Below are 21,621 nucleotides of genomic sequence, written 5' to 3' on the forward strand. Positions count from 1 at the left end.
AAGCCCAGGCCCACCCACCTGGATCCACTGCCGCTGCCGCTCCTGTGGTTTCCCCTTCAGCCGGGGGCCAAGTTCCGCCTTCAGCTCAGGGCCCAGCTCCTCCATCACCAGGTTGCTCAGGATCTAGAACCGGGAGGCACAGCCGGGGCAGGGGTTGGCTTGTGTCTAGGCGCGCTCCTCTCCACGTATGGTCAAGCCCGGCCACTCAGGTCCCTACTCCCTTGTGGTTTGGCCCTTTGCTCCATGTCTCCACTCGTCTCTCTCCTGAGCATCATTCCCACAGGTCCCAGCTTATCTGTTTGGGCGTCTTGCAGGCTCAGGGGTCCCACCTCAGGGCCTTTGCACATGCGGCCTCCCTGTCCAGAACACCGCACCTCTCTTCCCTTGCCTAAGCATGGAGGTGTGTGTGTTTATTTGTCAAATGTTTGTTTTTCCTGCTAGACAGAGAGGGCCAGAGCTACGTCCCTCTTGTTCACAGTGGTGCCTCAGCCCCTGGTCCAGGGCAGGTGCTCAGTAAATGACTGAACAAAATAACAAGTATCTCCACCTGCATGACCCACCTCAGCTTCCACTTGTCCAAATCTGAGTTTGTCGTCTCTGTCCGAACGTTCAGTGCCCCAGAGCCCATCTCTGTGCCCAGCTCCACCCTCTGGACAGTCTCCCTGCCAGCTCTCCTGGCCTCACCTGCACCTCGTTGCCACACAGCATCTCCCAGGTGCCATACAGCTCCTTCGACTGGCGGTACATGCGAATGGCGTCCGTGAACGCAGGGCCCTCCACCTTGGAGTCCTCGGGGATCCCTGCCCAGGGACGGGAGGGGGAGGGGAGGTCAGCAAGATGGCCCCGTGGCCTCCACCAAGACCACCGACTGACGGCCAAACACACACACAGACACACACACACACACGAGCGAGCGTGTACCCATGCACACCGCCACCTGTGACCCTCCACTGCCCTTGTAGTAACTGTGGCAGGAGAAGCTGGAGTGACCGCAACAGCAATAACACCACCAACAGCAGCAAGGCAGGCCTTCAGACCCCCCTTATGTCAAGTCCTGACAACCACCCCAAGACACGGGTACCGTCGTTCTCTCTACTGCACGGCTGTCAGACCAGGTTCCAGGGCAGCGATGGCAGAGCCAGGACTAGAAGCCACCCATCCTCCCAGGGGCGGCTGCCCTGAGATGTTCATTCTCGTCCTGCCCCCTCCCCCTACTCTCTACTTCGGGGACCTGCAACTTTTCCCTGCTCGGGGCCAGACGATAAATGCTTTCCGCTTTGCAGGCCAGATCATCTCTGCCACAACGCAACTCTGCCATTGCAGCATGCGCGGAAGCGGCCACGGACAACGCGTGCGTGAACTTGATGTACAGCAGTCGGCCATGACTGAATTCGGCCCATGCGGTATAGTTTGCCAAGCCTGGTTCCAGGTCACTGAAACCTAAAGGGACTCAGTGTCCCCTTCTGAACAGTGGGAACCATGACCCAGCCTGGCCTTGCACAACCACTGGGAGGCTCCAGGGACGACAGTGCAGGCCCCAGCATGGGGCTGCATATTGTACTCGATGAGTAACTGGAGCAAGAAACTGCTTTTGCTTCTGTGGGCAGGCCCTCGGTCACCACTGTGTATTCGGGTCTGACTACAAAATACAATTTTTCTATTTTTGTTAGTAGTGGCGGTGGCCCATCTGAGTGTGCCCACCTCCCCCGTGATGGTGAGGCAGGTATCAGTGAAGCTCCAGACTGGGTGCTGGGGAGGCAGGCTGCAGGAAGTTGCAAAAGCTGGCTTGGGGAAGAGTGTGGTTAAACACCACAGAGCCAGGCAGCGGGCGGCTACCTTGGCCACGTGCCCCCGACCACTGTGTCCCCAGAGCTGAGGGAAGGGAAACAGCACCCTGCACCCCTGAAACCGAAGCTCCTCCTGCGATGACTACAGGCTGAATCACCCCCACAGAGAAAAAGCCCCGCTCTGGTGTGGGGAAGACCCCTCCCTTCCCACATCCGGCTGACCGCAGAAATCACTGCCTGTCGGAGCTGGGAGGGAGCTCAGCAGTGGAGAAACTGAGGCCCGGCCCCCATCCGTGCAGTGGCCGCTCCCTAAACTAAAATGGGGGCAGGGGGCGTCTTACCCCTGCATGTCGGGGCCCTGACATCAGGCAGGAGTGGCTGGAGCAGAGAAGGGGTGTTCTAGACGAGGCTGGTGCAGAGCCCCTGGGGCGGGGTGCCACCCACCTGGGCCAGGAGAACCACCACCCCACCACCCCCCTTCCCCCAGGAGGGACACTGTCTCCCAGAGACCAGGTTTCGACGTCAGGGCATTTACACTCTACAGGCGACAGCCAGGTGTGCCAGGCCGGGATGCTTTCCCAGCGGCAAGAAGGGCCGGCAGCAGCAGGAAGGAGGCTGGCGGTTCGAGCCCTGACTCTGCTCACCCAGACTCTTAGAGCATCCCTTGTCTGCATGCCGAGCTGCCGAGTTTTATAAAAGTGAGGGTCACCCCCCCACCCCCCGAGCTATTGTGTCCCCCCACACGCACCTCAAATTCATATGTTGAAGCCCTAACCTCCTGAACCTCAGAATGGGACTGTATTTAGAGATAGAGACTGAAAAGATTAAGGTAAAATGAGGTCACTAGGCAGGGCTCTGATCCGATATGACCGGTGTCCTTACGAAAAGGAAATCTGGGCACAGAAAATGTTCACGCACGGGGCCGAGGACCATGTGAAGACACGGGGAGAAGGTGGCCCTCTGCAGGCCAGGGAGCGAGGCCTCAGAAGAAAACGAAGCTGCTGACATTTTGACCTTGGACTCCCAGACTCCAGAACTGTAAGAAAATTAATTTCTACTGTTTAAGACACCCGGTCCGTGATGCTTTGCTGTGGCGCCAGAGCCAGTGAGACACTCGAACACATTCCCTCATCCAGTCCTCAAAACAGTTCTGTGAGGAACGGCCCTTCTCAGCCCGCTTTTCCCAATGAGAAGAGGCTCAGGGAGGCAGTTACTGGCCCAAGGACACACAGCTAGGGAAGGACCAGGGCTCGAACCCACAACCCACTGACTCCAGCGAGACCTGGAGAATTCCATCCCGAGGGGTCATCGGTGTCAGGCTGAGAAAGGAAATCGCATTCCTTAGTCCTGGGCAGCAGACAGGAAGAGGCCTTGACCTCTGCGCCCCACGCCCACCCCCAGGGCTCAGCTCAGTGCCTCAGCTGCCTCTTGCCACCCCCAGCTGCTCCAGGAATGCAGGATGTGAGGCCCCCCCTCCATGAGCTGGCGTCCACCCAGCTTGGCCTCCTTCCCCACCCCCCACCCCTACTTCCTGGCAGCCCCTGGAGTGAGCAATTCCAGGCTCCACAAACTCCAGGCCCAGCCTCCCCGGCCCAAGGAAGCCGAGAACTTTCCCACAGTCCTCAGCGTGGAGGAAAGGCACGTCTGAAACCAGACTTGTCAGCTCTGGAACACTTTCCTGCTGCAAGACACCCCTTCTCGCCCTCCTTCCTGCCCCTCGGCAGCTCTCCCTGACCTCCTCTCCTGCCCGCAGCACCCACGCCCAAGGGGCTCCCCTAGGCCTCCCAGCTGAGCACTCGCTAGGTGCCAGGCGCGGGGCCAAGTGCTCTACAAGAGCCGGCTCATTTACCCCTGCTAACAATCCCACAAAGCCCCAGTTGATCATCCCCCAGGGGAACTGAAATGGTGACTCTTCCCCACCTCATTCTGGCCCCATCCTCCACCTGACCTGGGGTCACCCTGCCAGGTCAGCCATTAGCCTTGGACACCTAGAAAGGGTGGAGCTGGGCCAAGGTTAGGGGGAGGGAGAGAGGGAGGGAGGAAGAAGGGAGGAGGGAGGGCGCCCCCTCCTCCAGGCAACCAGAGACCAAATCACCTCCGCCCAGTCCTGGCCCCACCACCCCTGGGGACCTGGGAACAGGAGGCCCTTTGTGGGCACCAAGGCCCGGCCCAGGTGGCAGGGATCGGCCTGACGAAGACCTGGTTCCTCTGCCTGTCAGACTCCAGACAGGGCAGAGGCGGCTCTGGAGAGTCCAGAGGGTGGGTGAGGTGAGCCGAGTCACCATGGCTGCCGGCCTCCAGGCACGGGTGCCCCCACCACCTGTCCACCTCCGTGTGGAGCTGAGCCCAAGGTGTGCCAGGCCCGCAGGGTGGGCAGCGGCAGGCACAGCCGCCTCCCTCTGCTGCCCCAAGGCCAGGTCACTAGGAGACAAAACAGGGTTGCTCCTTCCACAAGCGCAGAAAGAACTTCCGGAAACAATCACAAGCTTTCTTGATCAAACTCCTTAGAGCCCTACGAGGCTCTCCTGACCTGACCCCAGGGTCCCCTGCAGCCCCATTTCAGGTCTCCCCCTCTCCTCTTCAGGGCCTCCTGCCGTTCTAACCTGCTCCCGCCTCTGGGCCTCCCCTCATGCCGCTGCCACCTGTCAGGAAGTCTCCTCAGGCTGCTGGGAGACTCAGCTGAACCAGGGCTCAGCTGAACCAACGCCTCCTCAAGGGAGCCGCCCTGACCCACCCCACCCCAAACACAGGATCAGCAACCCCCCCACCCAGTACAGTCACACCCTCAAGCCTCCCCCGGTGACTCCCCCAGCACCCAGTACAGCTGTGACTCATCGCCCCGGGTGAACCCATCTGTTTAACATCTGTCTCCACCACCAGGCTGCAGGCAGCTCAGGGGCCGGGACCACGTCTTCCTCCCTGTTGCATCCTCAGTGCCCAGACACTAAAAATGTTTGCTGAGTGAATGAGTGGGCCGGACAAGACCTCATAAGCTCACGAATGAGAAGACACTGAGGCCCCGAGGGCGGAAGTGAACTTCTCAGACTACCTAGAGGTCGGTGGTAAGGGAAGAAATGATATAATAAAAAAAAAAGAATTTGTATAAGCATTGAGTGGATTCTCACTGTGAACCCTCAGACACAGGAGGAATCATATCTCCATTTCAGAGGTAAGTCAGGTCCTAAGGAAGTGGCAGCATCAGGATTGTGATCCTGTGACCCAGGGTTCGAGGGCACAGCTAACCACACCCATCTGGAGAGCAATTTCCTGAATTTTTTCTGAGCAACGCAGAACTGTTTTCATCCAGGGAAAAAGGCTAAGGGTGGCATCACCATGGTTTCTGACGAGCCCAGAAGGAAAATGACAACAGCTCGTAGAGCAGGGTTGCCATACCACACTCAGCCACTAGGTGCCACCATTCGGCAAAAACCCAGGGGATCTCACTCCATGGCCCCACCGCGGCCCGGGGGCGCCTGAAGGCCACTCACCGTTGTTGCAGTGCCGGATGCAGTCCTGCAGGACAGCCTGCCACTTGTCCTGCTCGGCTTCTGTCATCATGCAGAAGTAGTAGTGTCGTGCAGAAGGATGCCAGAGGATGAGTGGGAACTGCGTGGGGCACTTGAGGATGGGGGCGGAGCCCGATTTCGAGGTGGTCCCTGTGGACACAGTGAGCTCTGAGCGGCTGCCCTCTGCAGTTGCCCTGGGTCCTAATCTGAGGGGTAGGCTCAGGTCCAGAGAGAGTCGGCCTGTCCTGGGGTGACCAGCATGTCACTGAAGAGGCAGCATCCTTTCTTGCTGCATCCTCCACAGCCTGGCTGAAGGGGCCCCAGAATCCCCTGGCACCTGTTTAGACCCATTTCTCAGAGCTGGTAATGCAGTCACATCCACTCGCTCTTGGGGAAGTTTCTAAACTCCGTGTGTGAGTCACAAATGACCAGGGTCAGAGCCCTCAGGTACGAGGCCAAGCATTACCTTCTTGGGTTTCCCTTCAAATTTTAGCTGTGGAGGCCAAAGTGTGGTTTAAATGTCCAAGTGGGGGGAAGGGAGGCCTGGGAGATGGGGGGTAGAAAATAAATAAAAGGAGATTTTTCTCTCTCTATTTTAACTACATGGATATTCGAGATCCAGTGAGATGAGTGGTCCTCGCCACTGCTGTTAATAACAGGACGATAGCAATTTTTCTTTGCGCCCTGGCTCTGTCTGTGTCCCTGGGCTGGGCTCAGTGAACACAGCACCTCGTGGGGTCCAGACTACCCCAAGGTCAGTGCCGTGTTGCCCAAGAACACACAGCAAAACAAAGCCAGAGCAGGGGCTGGAATCCAGGACTGCCAACGCCACCTGAGCCCTCAGCCACACAGGGGCACTTTAGTCCCACGTCCTATCTGGGGGCACACGTTGCTCCCCAGGCCAGCATCTCCCCCCAACCCTTTAGTTTCCCCAGGATCATCTGAGAGGCAGATGTGTTCTCATAAGGCTTCCGGGAGCCTGTGACAGGATGGGTTGGAAACAGGACGCCGAAAATAACTCCTCGCAAATGCAGTATTGACTCAGCAGTTTACAAAGCTGGGTCACCCCGATCGTCTTCTCCCCAGTCCCTCAAGGACTCAGGAAAGAGGAAGGATAGAGGGTGAGAGCCCCACTGCACAGCTGTGGCCATCGGGTTCAGGAAGCTGGGTACTGGGGTGGAGCCCACGCTGCTGGGGTTCAGCCCTGATGCCCTGTGTGGCCTCAGGCCTCCTCTCTGTGGGCTTAGGCCATGCTGGTCCTTCTGCAAACCTGGAGCCTGGAGCTCAGGGGTCAGGACTGCCCTTCCCCGCCCCCGCCTCCCCCAGCCACATCCCAGGGCATTTTGTCTTTGAATGGCTGCTCCTTTACCTGGTAAGGAGTTGCCAACGAGCTCCAGGTACTGGTCCACGGATGTGAGGATTTTGTAGCCTGCGCTGTTGATGACAGCTCGGGGTGGGACCTGCCGCTCATACGCCTAAGGAGAGGGTAAGAGAGATGGTCCCTGGGGGTTACAGGTGTGGCCTAGGGTAAATCCCATCTCCAACTCTGGCTCCAGGACCCAACTCAGTGTTGCCTGCCCAAGGTGGGGAGGAGGATGAGGGAAAGGATGGAGGAGCAGGGAACAGAAAGAGGAGTTTAGCCAACACGAGTCAACACGGTATAGTGACCGGACCCAGGCTCTGGGCTCACATCCTGGCTCCACTTGACTACCGTGTCTGTATGACACTGAGGACAAGCCTCCTTCACCTCCCAGGCTTCTTTCCTCCTCTACAAAACCAGGGTAATAATGACTCCTACCTCACAGGGCTGCGTGAGGTCTGAGTGAGGCAGTCCACAGTGCCAGGCGCAGCAAGGACAAGTAAACATGCTGAGATTTCTGTTACTGTCATCACTACCGATACTACCGCCTCTATTATCCGTAGCTACCACTAGCTGAGCATTCACTACATATCAGGCACTGTGCTATAGGCGCTGCATGCTTCATTGCACAGAACACTCACAACCCAAGGTGGGTACCATTATCAGCCACAAGTTGGGACCTAGGACATGAACATGGCCTGTCAGCCTCCAGAGCCCAGGGTCTTTGACCATTATCCTGTCCACCAGCTTCCTAAGTTCTGAGCACCACATAAGTCCCCTCTGGAGGAGAGTTAGGTCTGGGCACTGCTTTCTTCCATCAGTGGGGAAAAACGTGGCTCTGCAGTAGCTCATACAGCTGGGTTGCCATGCTATATCCTGCCACTAGGTGTCCCTACTCAACACATTTCTCCAGAGCAGATGGAACCTCTAGGACACGGTCCAGATTATTTTAACGAGCCCTCCAGGCGAGTCCCATTCAATTCTACCAATTTGAGAACCACCGCCCTGGGGCAATAGGTTGCTCCTGACTGTTACTCCAGCACTGACTCGCCTTGAAACAGAGGGCTTGAGCCTGTCCTCTAGCTGCTCTGGAGAAATGTCTGGTAGAAAAAATTGGGTCTTTGCCTTAACCGGGTAGGGCTTCTTCTCCAGGGGCTCATGGCAAAGATAAGGACACTCTGCAAGACACATCCAGCCACTGCAGGGCAGGGAGGTGCAAGGGGGTGGATCGGGAAGGAAGGTGATAGAACCACCACCCAGGGGTAAGCGGGCGGGGAATGGCTGCTTAAGAGCCAGGGTGGGACCTGCGAGGAGCTGAGCGGCAGGAAGCCCAGCCAGCAAGGAGGCCCAGGTGGGGGAGGCCTGGGCGAGGGCCCTGGAAATGGAGAGCTTTGGAGGGACCTGAGAGAGGTCTGGAGGGGGGGGTAGGAGCTAGCAAGTTGGTTATCGGGGAGCCAGAGAGCTGGATGCCTGGATGGATGAAATTTAGAGCCAGGGAGGTGGGAACGGGTTGGGGAGGGTGCTGAGGTTCCGCTTTGGCCCTGGTGACAGCAGAGTGGGGATGCAGCGGCAGGGTGAGGGTGGGGGTCTGGTGTCCCGGATTTGGGAGCGGGGCGAGTGGCGTGATAACGGCTCTAGAGGAAGACAGCCGGGGGAGGCGGGTGTCTGAGGAGAAGGGGAAGAAGACCCGGCTGGGGCCAGGAGGGGCTGGGGGCTCAGCGCGGGACCCCAGGCTGGCGGGGGCGGCGGCCTCACCACTTTGTTCTCGTAGAGAACCAGCCCATAGTTGTGGGGCACGAGGCTGAAGCGGTTCCTCCACTTCTTGTTGTCCTCCTGGTGCTGGAAGAGGTTCCCCGAGAAGATGATGCGCTCATCCAGCGGCACCTGTGGGAGCGAGGAGGGCGGGCAGTGAGGCCTGGCGAGGGAACGAGTCCTCCAAGAAGGTGACAGCCTGGCCTGCAGTGCCTGTGTGCTCACCCGCAAGGGCCCCCGAGGCAGGGCTGTGTCTCACCCACTGGGCAGACGAGGAAAGTGAGGCCCAGGGCAGTGAAGGGGGCTCCCCAAGACCCAGGAGGAGCAGCGGTGATGTCGGGGCTTGAACCCAGGCCCACGATTCAGAGCCCAGCCAGGACCCCAGTCCGTCCTGGCCCTCAGCAGGCACGGCTACCTCAGGACGGGCCTGGGACTTTCTGGAGTCTGCGGCAAGCTGCTTCCCCGTCCGCCCCCAATACAGCGAGGGTGCACGGCTGTCACCCCAGCAGAGGGGACACCCCCACGCCAGCACCTGGGCAAGCCTCTTCTCAGCCCTGGGCCTCAGCTTATCCTCAGGGCAACACACACTTGACCAAGGTGACTCCGGAGAACGTGCTCAGCTCTGACAGCTGACATGAATCTGGACGGGAGGGAGGGGACCTCAGTCTGGCGGGTTCGACACTTCACGGGCATCCTGGCAGACCGGAGACAGCGGGACCACCCAGACATTCCTGCAAAGCCCTAGCCTCGACCCGACCTCTGACTCGGTGTGACTTCAGACTCGTCATATCACCTCTCTGAGCCTCAGTTTTCCCTTCTGTAAAATGGGGACAGCACCGAATTCATCGAAGTATCTTGAGGATCCCAGATGACCCGAGCAAACATCACACGGGCAGTTGGCACCTGATAGGCAGTGCACGCAGCTCACACAACACATGGAGCCACCGTGGCCACCATCAGGATTCCTCAGTCTGGGTCAGGCTCCCCGCTCCGTTAGGAACTTATGTGGGGAGAAGCAGGGGGTGGCTGTCCTGAGCAGATCGGCACCAGGGAGATTCGGGAAAGGAGACACAGGCGGCAAGGGGGCAGGCTTACTCCTGAAGAGGAGGAGCTGGGGGAGTCTGGGGTCTCTGGCTTTTTAGGCGGCTTCCGTCTGTTCTACAATAAATATGATTCCATTTGCAAAAAAGAAATATGCATCATATGCAATAATGGGAGAAAGCATTATGTTAACGGTGCCTAATCCTTCCTCGGTCGCTCGCTCTGTGTCTGGGCCGCCCTGCAGCTGCAGTCAGACGTGAGCAGCCCCTGCCAAGCTGCTCCCCCACCCCAGGCCTGGCTCCTCACACGCAGCCCCCTCTCCCCAGCAACCTCCCCGACACTCTTCAAGGGGAAATGCCAAAACACTCTTGGAAAATGAGGGCCCATTGTACTTAAACAATAGGACCCCCGCAGACTGCTTCCTACCCAGGGATAAAAATATTTACAGGAAAAGAAAATAGTTCCCCCTACCACCCCCCACCGCACCCCCCAACACACACAGTGGGCTTTGCCCAAGTCACAAAGCTGCAGTTCAGTGGTCTATATTTAGACCAGGGCCAACTGTCAACCCACCTCTCAATGCCCAGGTCTTCTAGAAAGAGTGCAGATACAACTCTCCTGGCAGCCTGCGAAGCCCTTTAATCCCCCCCAGGCCTCTGCTTAGGGCAAAAGCCTCGACTCAGGGGCAGTGGGCGCCTGCACCTAAGGGCACAGCTCGCTGCCCAGGCAGGCCTTCCCAGGTCCAGGCGAGCTCAACGCCTCCATGCCTAAGTCCACCCCCAAATCGTGGGCAGCCTGTAATGGGTGATGGCTTGCAGGTTTGAGCTTTATTTTTAAGACTTTCAAATGGCAGAGTCGTGTTTCCATTGGAAAGCCTGCAGAAAACAGAACGGAACCGACAGCCCAGGCAAAATATTCGGGACTGCAAAGCCCTCTGATGACGTGGTGGGAATCTTTGGTGGGTGGCGGTTGGATGAAGCACCGGCCCGGTTCCGACAGCCCAAGTTCCAGTCCCACCTCCACTGTCCACACCAGGGGAGCCTGGACAGGCGACTCCACCTCTCAAAGCCTCAGCACCCACAGATGTGGACATAATCATAATCTGTCAGGCAGCCGAGCTGTGCCAACGGGATGAACCGTGCCCACACAAAGCACCTATTTTTTATTCTTGTTTGTTTTTATTATTATTATTACTATTTTTATTGTATTATTTTTCATTATTGTTGCTAATAAAAACGGTTGATGTTATTATGATGCTGGTTATTAATATTATTATTTCTATTATTATGATATTACTACCATGATTTAACATCATGGTGGCTAATTTCCCGAGTGGCAAAAATGAGACCAAAAGTTCTTGTTTTTCGGGGATCGTGGGTGATTTCATTTTACTCTTTTTGCTGACATATTAATTCTGTTTTCCTACAATAAATACACACCCTTGTGAGTGTAAAAGGCATTTCTCATGCAGAGTAAAAGCTTAGTGCTGTCAGGGGGCCCCCACTTCTGTCTCGGTTTATTTGGGACCTACCTCCCTGGGATATTTCTTTCCAAATTGGGGGTGGGGGGAGCAATTCTAGCTCTGCCCACTCTGTAGAAGCAGCTCACCAGGACTGGGTCCAAAGCCTCTCCTATCACACAGGTGTGCTCCTGCCAGACACCCAGGACATGCCACATCTCCACTCTGCCCTCCGTTATCAGGAGGTCGGAAGGTTGCCATGACACCAAGGGACCAGCCTTTTTTGGGTCCAAGATCAAAGGAACATATGCTCCGAGAGGCTGTGACAGAGCCCTGACTTACCCTCACCCTGAGGAGGCTGGGGGTTGAGGCAGAAAGAGCCCTTGGCTAGATCTGGGACCTGGTTTGAGTGCTGTCTCCACCAGCCAGGCAAGCCGGTTTAAGGCTCAGCCCCAGGCCTTTGCACGTGCCATTGACTTGGTGCAATATTCCCTCTCTCATAAGGTCCTCAGCTGAGAGGGCCTTTCTTCCAGGAAGCCCTCATGAGCCACCCAGATGATGTCGGGCCCCCATGGATTGAGTTCGCCCCTTCATAGCGCTAGCTTGACCGTGCAAATGGCTGTTTACAGTTACGGTCTGTCTCTTGTCTGTAGAGGGCCACGGCACCTGACCTGACTGCGTCCCCTGCCTGTCTCTCTCTCAGGGTAATCCCTTGTCTCATCAGCAGCTCTCCTACCCCCTTGAGCTAAGGCCTCTGGCTATTCCTCCCACTGAGAAGACACCAAAGGGTAATAAATCCTCAAAGCCAGGTCAAGTGACGCCAGCTCCGGCCTCTTTAGTCTCGTGGTAAATAGGGACATTTTTAGTTACTCGGTTTGGAGGGTGGGAGTGGAATGAAATCCCAGTGTGGGGCCCTCTCAGCCTCTTCTGTGTGCTCTGCCACCTCCTCTGTGCCCTCCAGATCCATCCCTCCCCCCGCTCCGCCATGCCCAGCAAAGCCCCACAAAACCCCCCGCCCCCTCCACGAAGCCGCCGTGACTCCCCTGGCCCCTGATGACTCTTCGCTCCGAATGCCACTTCCCAGACAGAGAAACTGAGGCTCAGCAAGGTGAAGCCACATGTCTCAGGTTACCCAGCAGGTCGGGACTCATCCTTAGAAATCCCACACGCCATTAATCCTCTCACTGAATCCTCACCACAGCCCCCTGCAGAGAGCACCCATCTGTCACATGAGGAGACTGAGCCTTAAAGGATGACTCAACCGAGAGGATTTGAACCCAGCCCCTCCTGAGTTCTTTCTCACCAGACTACAAGGTTCCAGGCTCCATCCCTCCTCTATGGCACTGGCCCCAGACCCTCGAAGCACAGCTGACTGGGGCAACCCAGAGGAAGCCAACCGGGCTGTGGGGAGGTGTGGCAAGGTGGCCAAGGGCAACCACTCAGCCCGCCAGCCATGGCATTCAGCCACTGATGACCTGAGCGCCAGACACGAGGGTTACCCGGCTGACCTGGTTTGGACCCCACTTCTCGAGGGATCGGCTCAGCCAGTCAGGTTCCCAGACAGAAGTGGGTGGGCACTCTGCTCAGGGGCCACCAGCCAAGAGCAAGTAGCCTCTGACTGCTGCTCGGTCATTCCAGAGCCAGGCCACCTGCAGAGGCGGCGGCCCTGGTGCCTTCCTCCTCATCACCCCTCCCCCGCCACCTGCCTGGGCATCCAGGGGGCAGAGGGTGAAGGTCACTGAAAGGGAATGACCTCAGCCCAGGGACGTGCAGTGCCCTCAAACAGGACTTCCCTGGGTTAACACAGGGCCCCCTGCACCACTCACAGAAGGGTGAAGACAGGTCTCACCCCAAGAGCCCAGGCCCGAGACTGGCGGCTGGCTTCCAGCCTGGCACTCAGAGCGCCCCCCCTGTGCCCCTGACACTCCCTCACTTCCCCTGGGGCCAATCACAGGGTCCCCTCCCCAACAGGCTTCACTTGCTTCCTCCAGCCCACACGCACCCCCAGGCCAGAGCTTCCAGTCCCTCACTAGATAAATATTTATTGGGCGAACACAGCCCCACTACTAACAATGGGACAATGACGAGACTGGTGACGACGACAGTGTCAGCCAGCACTGTCCGAGCACCTACCCTGTGCCAGGCACCTGGCTGACTGGAATCTTAAATCCTAGCAACCACCCTGTCCATGCTCATCCCATTTTACAGAGGCGTAAACCGAGGCTCCACAAGGTGAGGTCATGTGCTCACGGGCACACAACCAGTAAGAGGAGGAGCTGGGCTTGAACCCGGGTCTGTCGAGATGACTGCGGAGCCCCAGCTCTGCTGGTGGAGGGGAGGAGCTGGGCGGGGGGTCCCCCACAGTGACAAAGGGGCCTCAGGGACACCACCACGTCATCTGTGTATTCAGAAGCTTGGCGGGGCCCTTAGACACCATCCCGGCAACAATGGGAAACTGAGGCCCAGAGAAGGACGTCACTCCCTCAAGACCGCATGGGCAGCGGGTGTCAGAGCCCGACCAGGATCCGCCCTGCCCCGCTGGGCGCCCCTCACCTTGCGCCAGAGCAGCTGGGCCTGCGGCACCCCGGTGCCCTCGATTTCGTGGCGCATGCTGTTGAAAAGGGCGACACCATACTGGTCCTCGTAAAAACGAAGGAACTCCGTCAGGATCTTCCTAGTTTTCTCTGGAAGGGAAGAACAAACAGGACCGTGAGGTCGTCATGGTTACCGACATACAGCGACCCTGCCCCAGGGAGGGGCGTCCACAATGCCCCAAATTCCTGCTCGTGAAACTGTTTGCACAAGCTCCGAGCATTTCTGGGCAGAGCTGTGCACTTCCTGCACACAGCTGGGTGAACCTCCGGACAGGAAAACCGGCAATGACCCTAGACGGAGAAATGGCCAAAGAGAAATGACGAGGAACCAAGCAAGAGACGAGTGAAAAGACGGTCAGCCTCCCCGGTCACCAAACAAATGCAAAAGGATGGACCAGAATGTGAGGGGATGGGCAGCCTGACCCAGGCCGGGGGGCGTTGGAAAAGGGGATGGCCTTTTTGGAGGGCGACTGGCAGCTGTGTGCACAATTTTAACGATGTAAGTAAGAAGCGGGGGGCAAGGGAGGTTGATAAGAATGTGTATCAGCAAAGGGAAGATGTCCACACTCCATCACGTAAAGAAAAGCAAGCGACAGAATCACATGTCACCGCACTTACAGAATGTCGTCGCATCTAAAGTTATTCCGGCTCGTGCGTACAAATTACTCATGCCTGGGGACTTCCGGGAAGAGGTCCCGAAGGCCACGCGCCTGAGTGCTAAGGTGGGACCTCAGGGGGTGGGGCTGCGGACAGCAGAATCCATCTCATTTTCTGCTTTATTCTCTTTTATAGCATTTTAATTATTTCACAAGCATGACTCCTTTCACGATAAAAAAGTAAATATTCTAAAATTGACTCATTCACCAAGTTAACAACTTTTCTGCTTCCACTGGCCCGTTTGTTTCTCTTTTCTGCTACGAAACAGAGAAGGTGAATGGTGTGGCCTCCGGGGCAGGCCCAGCGCATGTTAAACACTCAGTATTTTGAGGTGGCGTTTACAGATGAAGAAACCGAGGCCCAGCAAGGGTCGTGACCCATGACAAGGGGGCCTTCTCCTTGCGAGAGAATTATTGGTGCTAAGTAGCTGCTACAGCCTGAGTCCCAACCAGCGGTTTGTGCTGGGCCTCAGTTTCCCCCAGCACACTGAGCGGATCGGACCCAATCATGGACGGGCCCTGCTACCTCTGACAGTTTTGGATTCCAGGTTTCGAAGGCCTGGTCCCTTCTCAAAGGAGAAGGGACTGACATGACGCTGTCCTTCCCATGGCTGGCCGCTAGGTACGGAGTGCACCTCGCTAGCGTAGCATTTCATTTCATCCTCTCGCTAGCTCTGTGAGGAAGGGCTGGTGTTATTCCCACTTTACAGAAGAGGAAACAGAGACCCCGAGAGGTTAAGTCACGGGCACAAGGTCACACAGCCAGGGGCAGCGTAGCTGGGATGCAGTCCTGGGAACCAGCCAGGATGCGGTGGCTGAGGAGGAAGCCTAAAAGCACGTCCCACGTCCCACACCTAGGGGCTCAGCCAGGCCCACTCCCTCCACGCCCTGTGGAGACGGCGCAGCCCAGCAGCCCATGGACCCCTCACCGCGGCCTTGGCCTTGCCTGTCCTCCCCTTCCCTGGAACAAGGTCATGTCTGTCCATATTCTGGGAGGGAGGAAGGGGAGAACAAATGAGGAATTTGCTTTGAATGCCTTCTTTCTAAAAACCGTAAACAACCAGAACTCTCTCAGAGACCATGGGAATTGTTTTGGAAAATGACGAGACAAGATGGGGGTGGAGGGAGATGGGGTAACGCACTAGGGTCAAATGGAGAAAACGGGACCCTACATGACAATAGTATTGAAAAATCCCGTAATCACCACCGTAATAGTTACCGCTGAAGGTTAATCCGAGCCGGTGAGTGGGCAAGTTTCACATGCGTGAGCCCAAAAACTCTTCACGGAAACCCCGGGAAGTCAGTGCTATTGTTTCTCTCATTTTAGGGATGAGGAGGCTCAGCCGCCAGCCCACCAAGCCTCAGCCCGAGGTTTTGTCCCAACTCTGCCCCAAGCAGCCGAGCTCCCAGCAGGCACTCTCCCAGCAAGTCGGAGGGTAGGCGTGGGCTCTCCCATCTCGAGGTTCCTCCAGCCTCGGCTCTGGGAGGCCTAACCTACCCCTGGAGCACCAGCCTCGGACAGAGCATCATTTCCGGAAGGACTGGAATCAGTCCCGACCCGGAGGGAGCCAGGCCCAGGAGGAAGCGAACGGGGGCTGCCAGGTCAGGGAAGGCCAGACTTCGAGTCCAGGCAGGGAGTGGCTGGGTTTAGAAGGCCCCTGGGGCTAGACTGGGCAGGACAGAAAGGGCAAGGCTAGCCCGGTAAAGGCCCAGGCATCATCCCGTAGGGCCAGGCACCCTCGAGGCCCGCACCAGGTGGGGCTGTGGGTTGGAGAGGAAGCCAGTGGGGGCTGAGGAAGTGACAACCAGAACAAGGTGACCCAGACAGAGCCAGAAGGCACAGATGAGTCTGACAAACCTTAATCGTCTGGGCTGAGAGGGGCCAGGGCAGGGTGGGAGGCAGGGACAAAATCCATTCTAGACCTTTCAGGTTATCCAAGGGAGACTGTGGGACCAGGGTCCGGGAGCGGAGGGCGCGAAGACAGGAGGACAAGGCCCCAGGCAGAGGGTGGTGAGAGGAGAGGGGATGGGCATAAACCTGGGGGGCGGGGGTGCCTCGCTCAGCAGAGTAGGAAAAGAGGCAGCCGCGTGAGCCCGCATGCCCAGACTGCAGTGACTCCAGCCCTGACCGCACCCAGCTCTAATTACGGGCATGCCTTGCTATCCAAACTCAAGAACGGTACCGATCTGAATCTGTTTTTAGAGAAATCCTTCGCTACCTAAAATTTCAGAACCAAAGAGATCGGAGAGTGTGGGGGTCTCTCACTATCCAGCCTTGCTCTCCCAACTCGGGAGCCAAATGGATTGAGATAAAGAGAAAATGCTATTGTCTGTTTAGGGATTGACTGCAAACCCAGTCAATGGGTGGGCGGGGCTAGTGCCCTTCCCATCACCGGTGGATCCCCCCGGCTCACCGCCTGTGGCCTGGTGCAGGCTGGCACTGAGGAAGAGGAGGTCCACTCGCCACATGATTACAGAGTGCCCGCCCCACAGCAGGCCCCACAGGACAAGGGAAATGCTGATTGAGGGGTGAGGGCGATGTCACTCCCCCAGGGATTAAGGACGAAGGGGACAGGGCTGGCAGCGCTGGGTGCACTCATCTAAGTTTGGCAGCGAAAGGAGCGCTGGAAAGGAAAGACTGGAAGAACAGGGCAGCGGCTGGCTTCCTGGCGGAGTAGCCCCGAGCACATTCTTGAGAGATGTCCTAAGACAGCTTGGGAGGAACTGCCACGTGCTTGGTTCACAGGAAGCACCACAGGAAGGCAGGGGATGAGGACTTGGGGCAGGAGGACCTCGGAGAGGCAGGAGGGGTAGGAGTCCAGCCCCCTCAGGGACGAAGGGCTCACAGGGAAGAAGCCCTGAACAGGGTCCCCCTCTCCGGCCAGATGCTTGGCCCTGGGGAAGGCCTCCATGGGAGGGCCAGGCCTCAATGCCCAGGTGGCACCCTCCCTGTAAACGCTACTCAGCACCGCACCCTCCCCTCCCCTGCCTCCCTGCAGCAACTGTCTCCCCGAAGCTGCCACAGGGACTTTACAACCTAAATTCCCACTGCGGCATCCTCGCCTGCGTGTTTGTGGGTGGTCCCCGAGGCCTCAGCGCCCCTCTCTCCTTCACCCCTGCCCGCGCCAGCTCTTCCCGCTTCCTCCCACGGCTTCTAGAGACACCACATGCCATGAATTTGTGGTCTCCGAGACCAAGGCTCACCACTCCAAAGGGGACTCTGAGCCAGAGAGGATGAGGGGCTCACCTGAGTTCGCACAGCAGGACTGAGGCACCTGGGGTTCAAACCATGGCCTGCCGACCTCCTCCTGATCCTGGCTCTGACCACTGTTCCCAGGGCTCCCCACCCCCAGTCCAGAGGGCAAAAAGGAAGGGGTCGTGGCTCCCCCTCCGGAGGCAGGGCCAGCCCTGGGGGCCCTGGGCCCAGGAACTGGGAGGCCCCGTGAGTTATAGTGATTTAGTTGCTGCTGGGAGCGACAGAGATGCTGGAGCAGAGCCGTGTCAGGGTGTGTGGCCGCCTCACCCACCTTCCACATTGTCTCAGCCATCCTCGCTCCCTCCTCGCATTGACTCGCCCCTGGTACTGGTGCAGGAGAAGAGACAGGAGGGGTTGAGGGGGCCTGTCCTGCGGCTCCAGGCTCCCAGCCGCCAGCTGAGGAGCCCAGGGTGCGGGCCAAGTCCCAGTTCGGCCAGAGCCCAGCCCTGCAGCTGCCTAGCTCTCAGAGCCGCAAGCTCCTCATCGGTGAAGTGGGCATAACCGAATCCACTGACAGTGCTCCCCAGGGAGAGGGGAGCACGTGAAGTGTGCGGTTCAGGACCCCCGTACATGCCACTCTTAATCACAGCAGTGCCCAGCTTCTAACAACAACGTAAGAGACTAAAACGATCATTCGCAGGTACAGCTTTTATAGTTTGAAGAAATCCAATTAAGACTTAAAAAAAAAAAAAAAAAAGAACGAGGAAAATAACCCACAAAATAAATGATGATAAGGGTGGGTAAGTCTTCGACAGACAAAGATCAAAGGGAGAGCCCAGGAGGAGGAAGGGACCTCACAGGCAAAGGGGACGGGGAGGGAAAGCCAGGCCAGGAGTGTGCCAGGAACACCCCCATACCCAGGTTCCCACCTGACCTTGGTGGGAACCCTTGGCATAATCTCCAGCCTCTGCGGGTGCCCGGAGCCAATCACCGCCTCCTTTTGTGCCCCTTTGCCAGCACGTCCCACAGAATTAGGAAGTAAGCTCACCCCACTAGGACAAAAGGCCTAACACACACACCCAGATTCTTCAAAGGATGCCAGAGGTGAATATAGGTAAATACAGCCTTCCGTTTTACAGGTGTGTGAATCGAGGCTCAGGAAGATTAGTGACTCATGAAAGGTCATTTCACTGTCAGTCAACAAATACCTACTGTGCACCTCTGTGGGTTGTCACAGGAAGGGCCCACCTCTGGGGGTCCTGATTCTCTCCTTAGCCCGAGAGGGCAGCCCGTGAATTCTGGGACTGGAGCTGAGTGTCCCAGTCTGTACCCGGCCACCGCTGTGCTCTAGGACCTTGGGGAGCCACTGCCAACCCAGGGCCTCCATCTCCACATCACATCTGTAACATGAGGACAGTAACTCCATCTGGCTTCGAAGAGGTCACTTCCCAGGACTTGGGGGCCAGAGCAAAACACTCACACACACACACACATGGGGTTTGTTTGAGTAAGGGGTCTCAGATCTTAGATCTCTAGATCTTAGGATGTCTCTGCCCCCAAGATGACTGGAATCCCGTCTCCAAAGCCAAAACCTGTTATGACCACCGAGCGTGACCCACAGGGGCCTTCTCACCAGCCAGCCCTTGTCAGGTGTTGTCAGGTGTGCTAGTCGCTGAGAACGTTTGCATGTTCAACAGCTCATTGCAAACAGACATGGGTATGCCCACTTTACAGATGAGGAAACTGAGGCTCAGGGAGACCTGGTGACTTACTCAAAGATACACAGCCTAGAAGGGAACGAGGCAGGTTTCCAACCTTGTCTCATACCAAAGCTTCTTCCTCCCCTGGTCTCTCAGGCTGCAATACAATTTCCAAAGCCCTGCCTTATGCTTTCTTGCTGTGTCTTTGCCTGAGCCCAAGAGACAGGTAAAGCAGACTTTACTGTCCTCATTTTACAGATGAGGAAACTGAGGTTCAGAGAGGCAAAGTGACTTTCCCGAGGTCACCCAGTTGGCCACACTATCAGAGCCAGGACTGAACTCTGGGGTCTCCAGCCCATCTTGTCAGAGCTGGCAGGGAACCTTCGCGCCTGCTGGGTCCTTACTTGTCCATCTTCTCTGGGCCTCAGTTGTTCTAAATGGGTGCGTGGGTCCCTGTTGGCTCAGCTGATCTAAAATCTCAACGACAATCTAATCAGTGTTGTCCTCAAGAGCTGACCAGGATGCTGGCCTCAGCATCTCCTCTGAGCTGCTGGTGAGTCAGCTCTGAGTGGGAGGTGACCGCAGGCCCCCCAGGCTGGACAGAGGGATGGGGGGAATAGGTGGAAGACAGGACTCAGCACTACTCCCACCTGTAGTACAGAGCACTATCTCCTCTGGGTTCTGGGTTCAAGTCTCAGCTCTCTGCCACCTACCAGCTGTGTGCCTTTGGCCAAGACACTTCTCTGAGCCTCTATATCCCCTTCTGCAAAATGGCACAACAGTATATGCCCGACTGGGTTGTAAGAAGACTTCTAAGCTAAGAAATAGAAAGCTCTTCGCCCTGACAAGGAGAAGGCATGTCACTCATGGCCACTCCTATAAAGTCCCTCTTGTCCAAGCTTCCTCTAAGGCAGGGAGAAGCCCTTGAAATGGAGGTCAAGCACCACCATCCCGCCCATCCCCCAGGACCGGCACAGACAGCAGCCGGAAGAACATTAATCTCTGATTTTCCAAACCGACAACATTCAAGGATCACACTACTTCCTGCACTCAGATAGCGGAGGCTGGCAAGACCCGGGGAGGCCCCAGGGTAGCCTGAAGTTCCCTGACGATGCTGGAGGACTGGGGGACTGAGGGATGGGGCGCTGGGCCCATGGTGCGCCTATGGAAACTAAGGCTCAGAGAGAAGAAGGGGCTTGCTGAGCTGAGAAGGGGAGGAGGCACTGCAGGGGCCCTCAGAGAGCAGACCTGGAAAGCCTCCAGGTCTGCTCTCTGAGGACCCCTGCAGTCCCCTCAAACCTTCAACTCAACCACCTGGCAGATTCCTCAGAGAGCAGACCTGGAAAGCCTGGAGTGCCGGGCTAAGGAGCGTGTGCCTTCTCACGGGCTTCCCAAAGCCCAGCACATGCCACGGCCGTGCTAAGCCTTTCACCTGGATCGTCCCCTCAAACCTTCAACTCAACCACCTGGCAGATGGCGTCCCACCGGAGGAACGTTTCAGACAAGGAGACGGAGACAGAGAACTGAGTCCCCTTCCCATGTCCCTCAGCTGGGAAGCGGTGGGGACAGGATCTGAGCCCAGGCCAGGGCTCCCCTCCGCGCGGGCCGTGGTGCGCCTGCACCAGGCGGAAGACCTCCAGCTGAGATCGCAGCGGCTCTGTGCCAACCCTGGGGACTTCGCGTTTGTCCCGGCCCTGCTTTGGCCCGAGCCGAGAGCACGGTGCCAGGCCCGTTCCTGGTCCATCCGGTCCCTCCAGCGGGCTCCGAGACACGCCTCACCCACCGGGCCCGGCCCGGTTTCAGGGCTGAGAGATTTGCCGACTGAAACCAGGCCGGGCGGGGCGGGCCCACAACCCGTCTGCCTGGTTCCCAGAGCACCAGGGAGCAGGGCCAGGGTGACGAGGTGGGGGAGGCCTCCCGGGACACCAACCCTACCCACCCCAGAGCTGAAGGAACAGCAGAAACAGAGGGGGCAGGGACCCCATTCTGCCGTGTCGTAGTAGTGCTGTCACCATGGGAAAGCAGGAAAAGCTTGGGGTCTAGAGAGGTGTCAGCCCTGTCTGAGGGTCACAGAGCACGTCCCACAGGGCGGGGTGGCCATGCCGGCCCCCAGTGCCTAGCCCGGGGCCCTACCACTTGACCGCCCCTGTGCTCGCCGTTAACACCAGCAGAAGCTGCTTGTTCAGCGCCCGCTCTGCACCCAGGATGGTGCTGCACGTGTTCGCGTGTCATTTCACGTCTTATTCCCACTTTACACAAAAGGACACTGCAATGCAGACAGGGTAAGTCTAGGGACACCCAGGTTGTAAATGACGTGTACCCAGAACAGCCTCACAGGGAACCAAACTTTGCGTGACTCCATCTCACTGCTGTCTTCCTTCCTTTGGGGGCTCCACGCAGGACCGGCCCTGTGGGTGGCCCCCATCAGGAAGGTGGACAGAAAGGCTGACAGGTTCCCGCTCGGGACTTTAATCAGGGAGGGGAAGGGGGGGAAGCCCAGAGGAGGAGGGGAATGACAGGCTCCATCGGCCAGCAGGGGCAGGAGATGAGTCTGGATGGGCAGACCGCCT

General features: G+C 57.6%; 1 protein-coding gene across 1 annotated transcript in view; it reads right to left on the reverse strand.

The window, feature by feature from the left end:
- FAM129B (family with sequence similarity 129 member B) overlaps nucleotides 1-16,624 on the reverse strand; it is a 23,213-nt gene extending 6,589 nt beyond the window's left edge. Inside the window, exons 1-7 of the mRNA XM_015594172.2 lie at nucleotides 16,570-16,624; nucleotides 13,459-13,625; nucleotides 8,409-8,537; nucleotides 6,663-6,768; nucleotides 5,276-5,443; nucleotides 685-800; nucleotides 19-123 (exon numbers count right to left, since the gene is read on the reverse strand). Of these exons, the coding sequence (XP_015449658.2) occupies nucleotides 19-123; nucleotides 685-800; nucleotides 5,276-5,443; nucleotides 6,663-6,768; nucleotides 8,409-8,537; nucleotides 13,459-13,625; nucleotides 16,570-16,624 (846 nt within the window). The remainder of the gene's footprint in view (nucleotides 1-18; nucleotides 124-684; nucleotides 801-5,275; nucleotides 5,444-6,662; nucleotides 6,769-8,408; nucleotides 8,538-13,458; nucleotides 13,626-16,569) is intronic.
- Nucleotides 16,625-21,621: the final 4,997 nt, after the last annotated feature.

The sequence above is a fragment of the Pteropus alecto genome, unplaced genomic scaffold (genome assembly GCF_000325575.1).
Source record: "Pteropus alecto unplaced genomic scaffold, ASM32557v1 scaffold67, whole genome shotgun sequence".
NCBI classification, from domain to species: domain Eukaryota; kingdom Metazoa; phylum Chordata; class Mammalia; order Chiroptera; family Pteropodidae; genus Pteropus; species Pteropus alecto.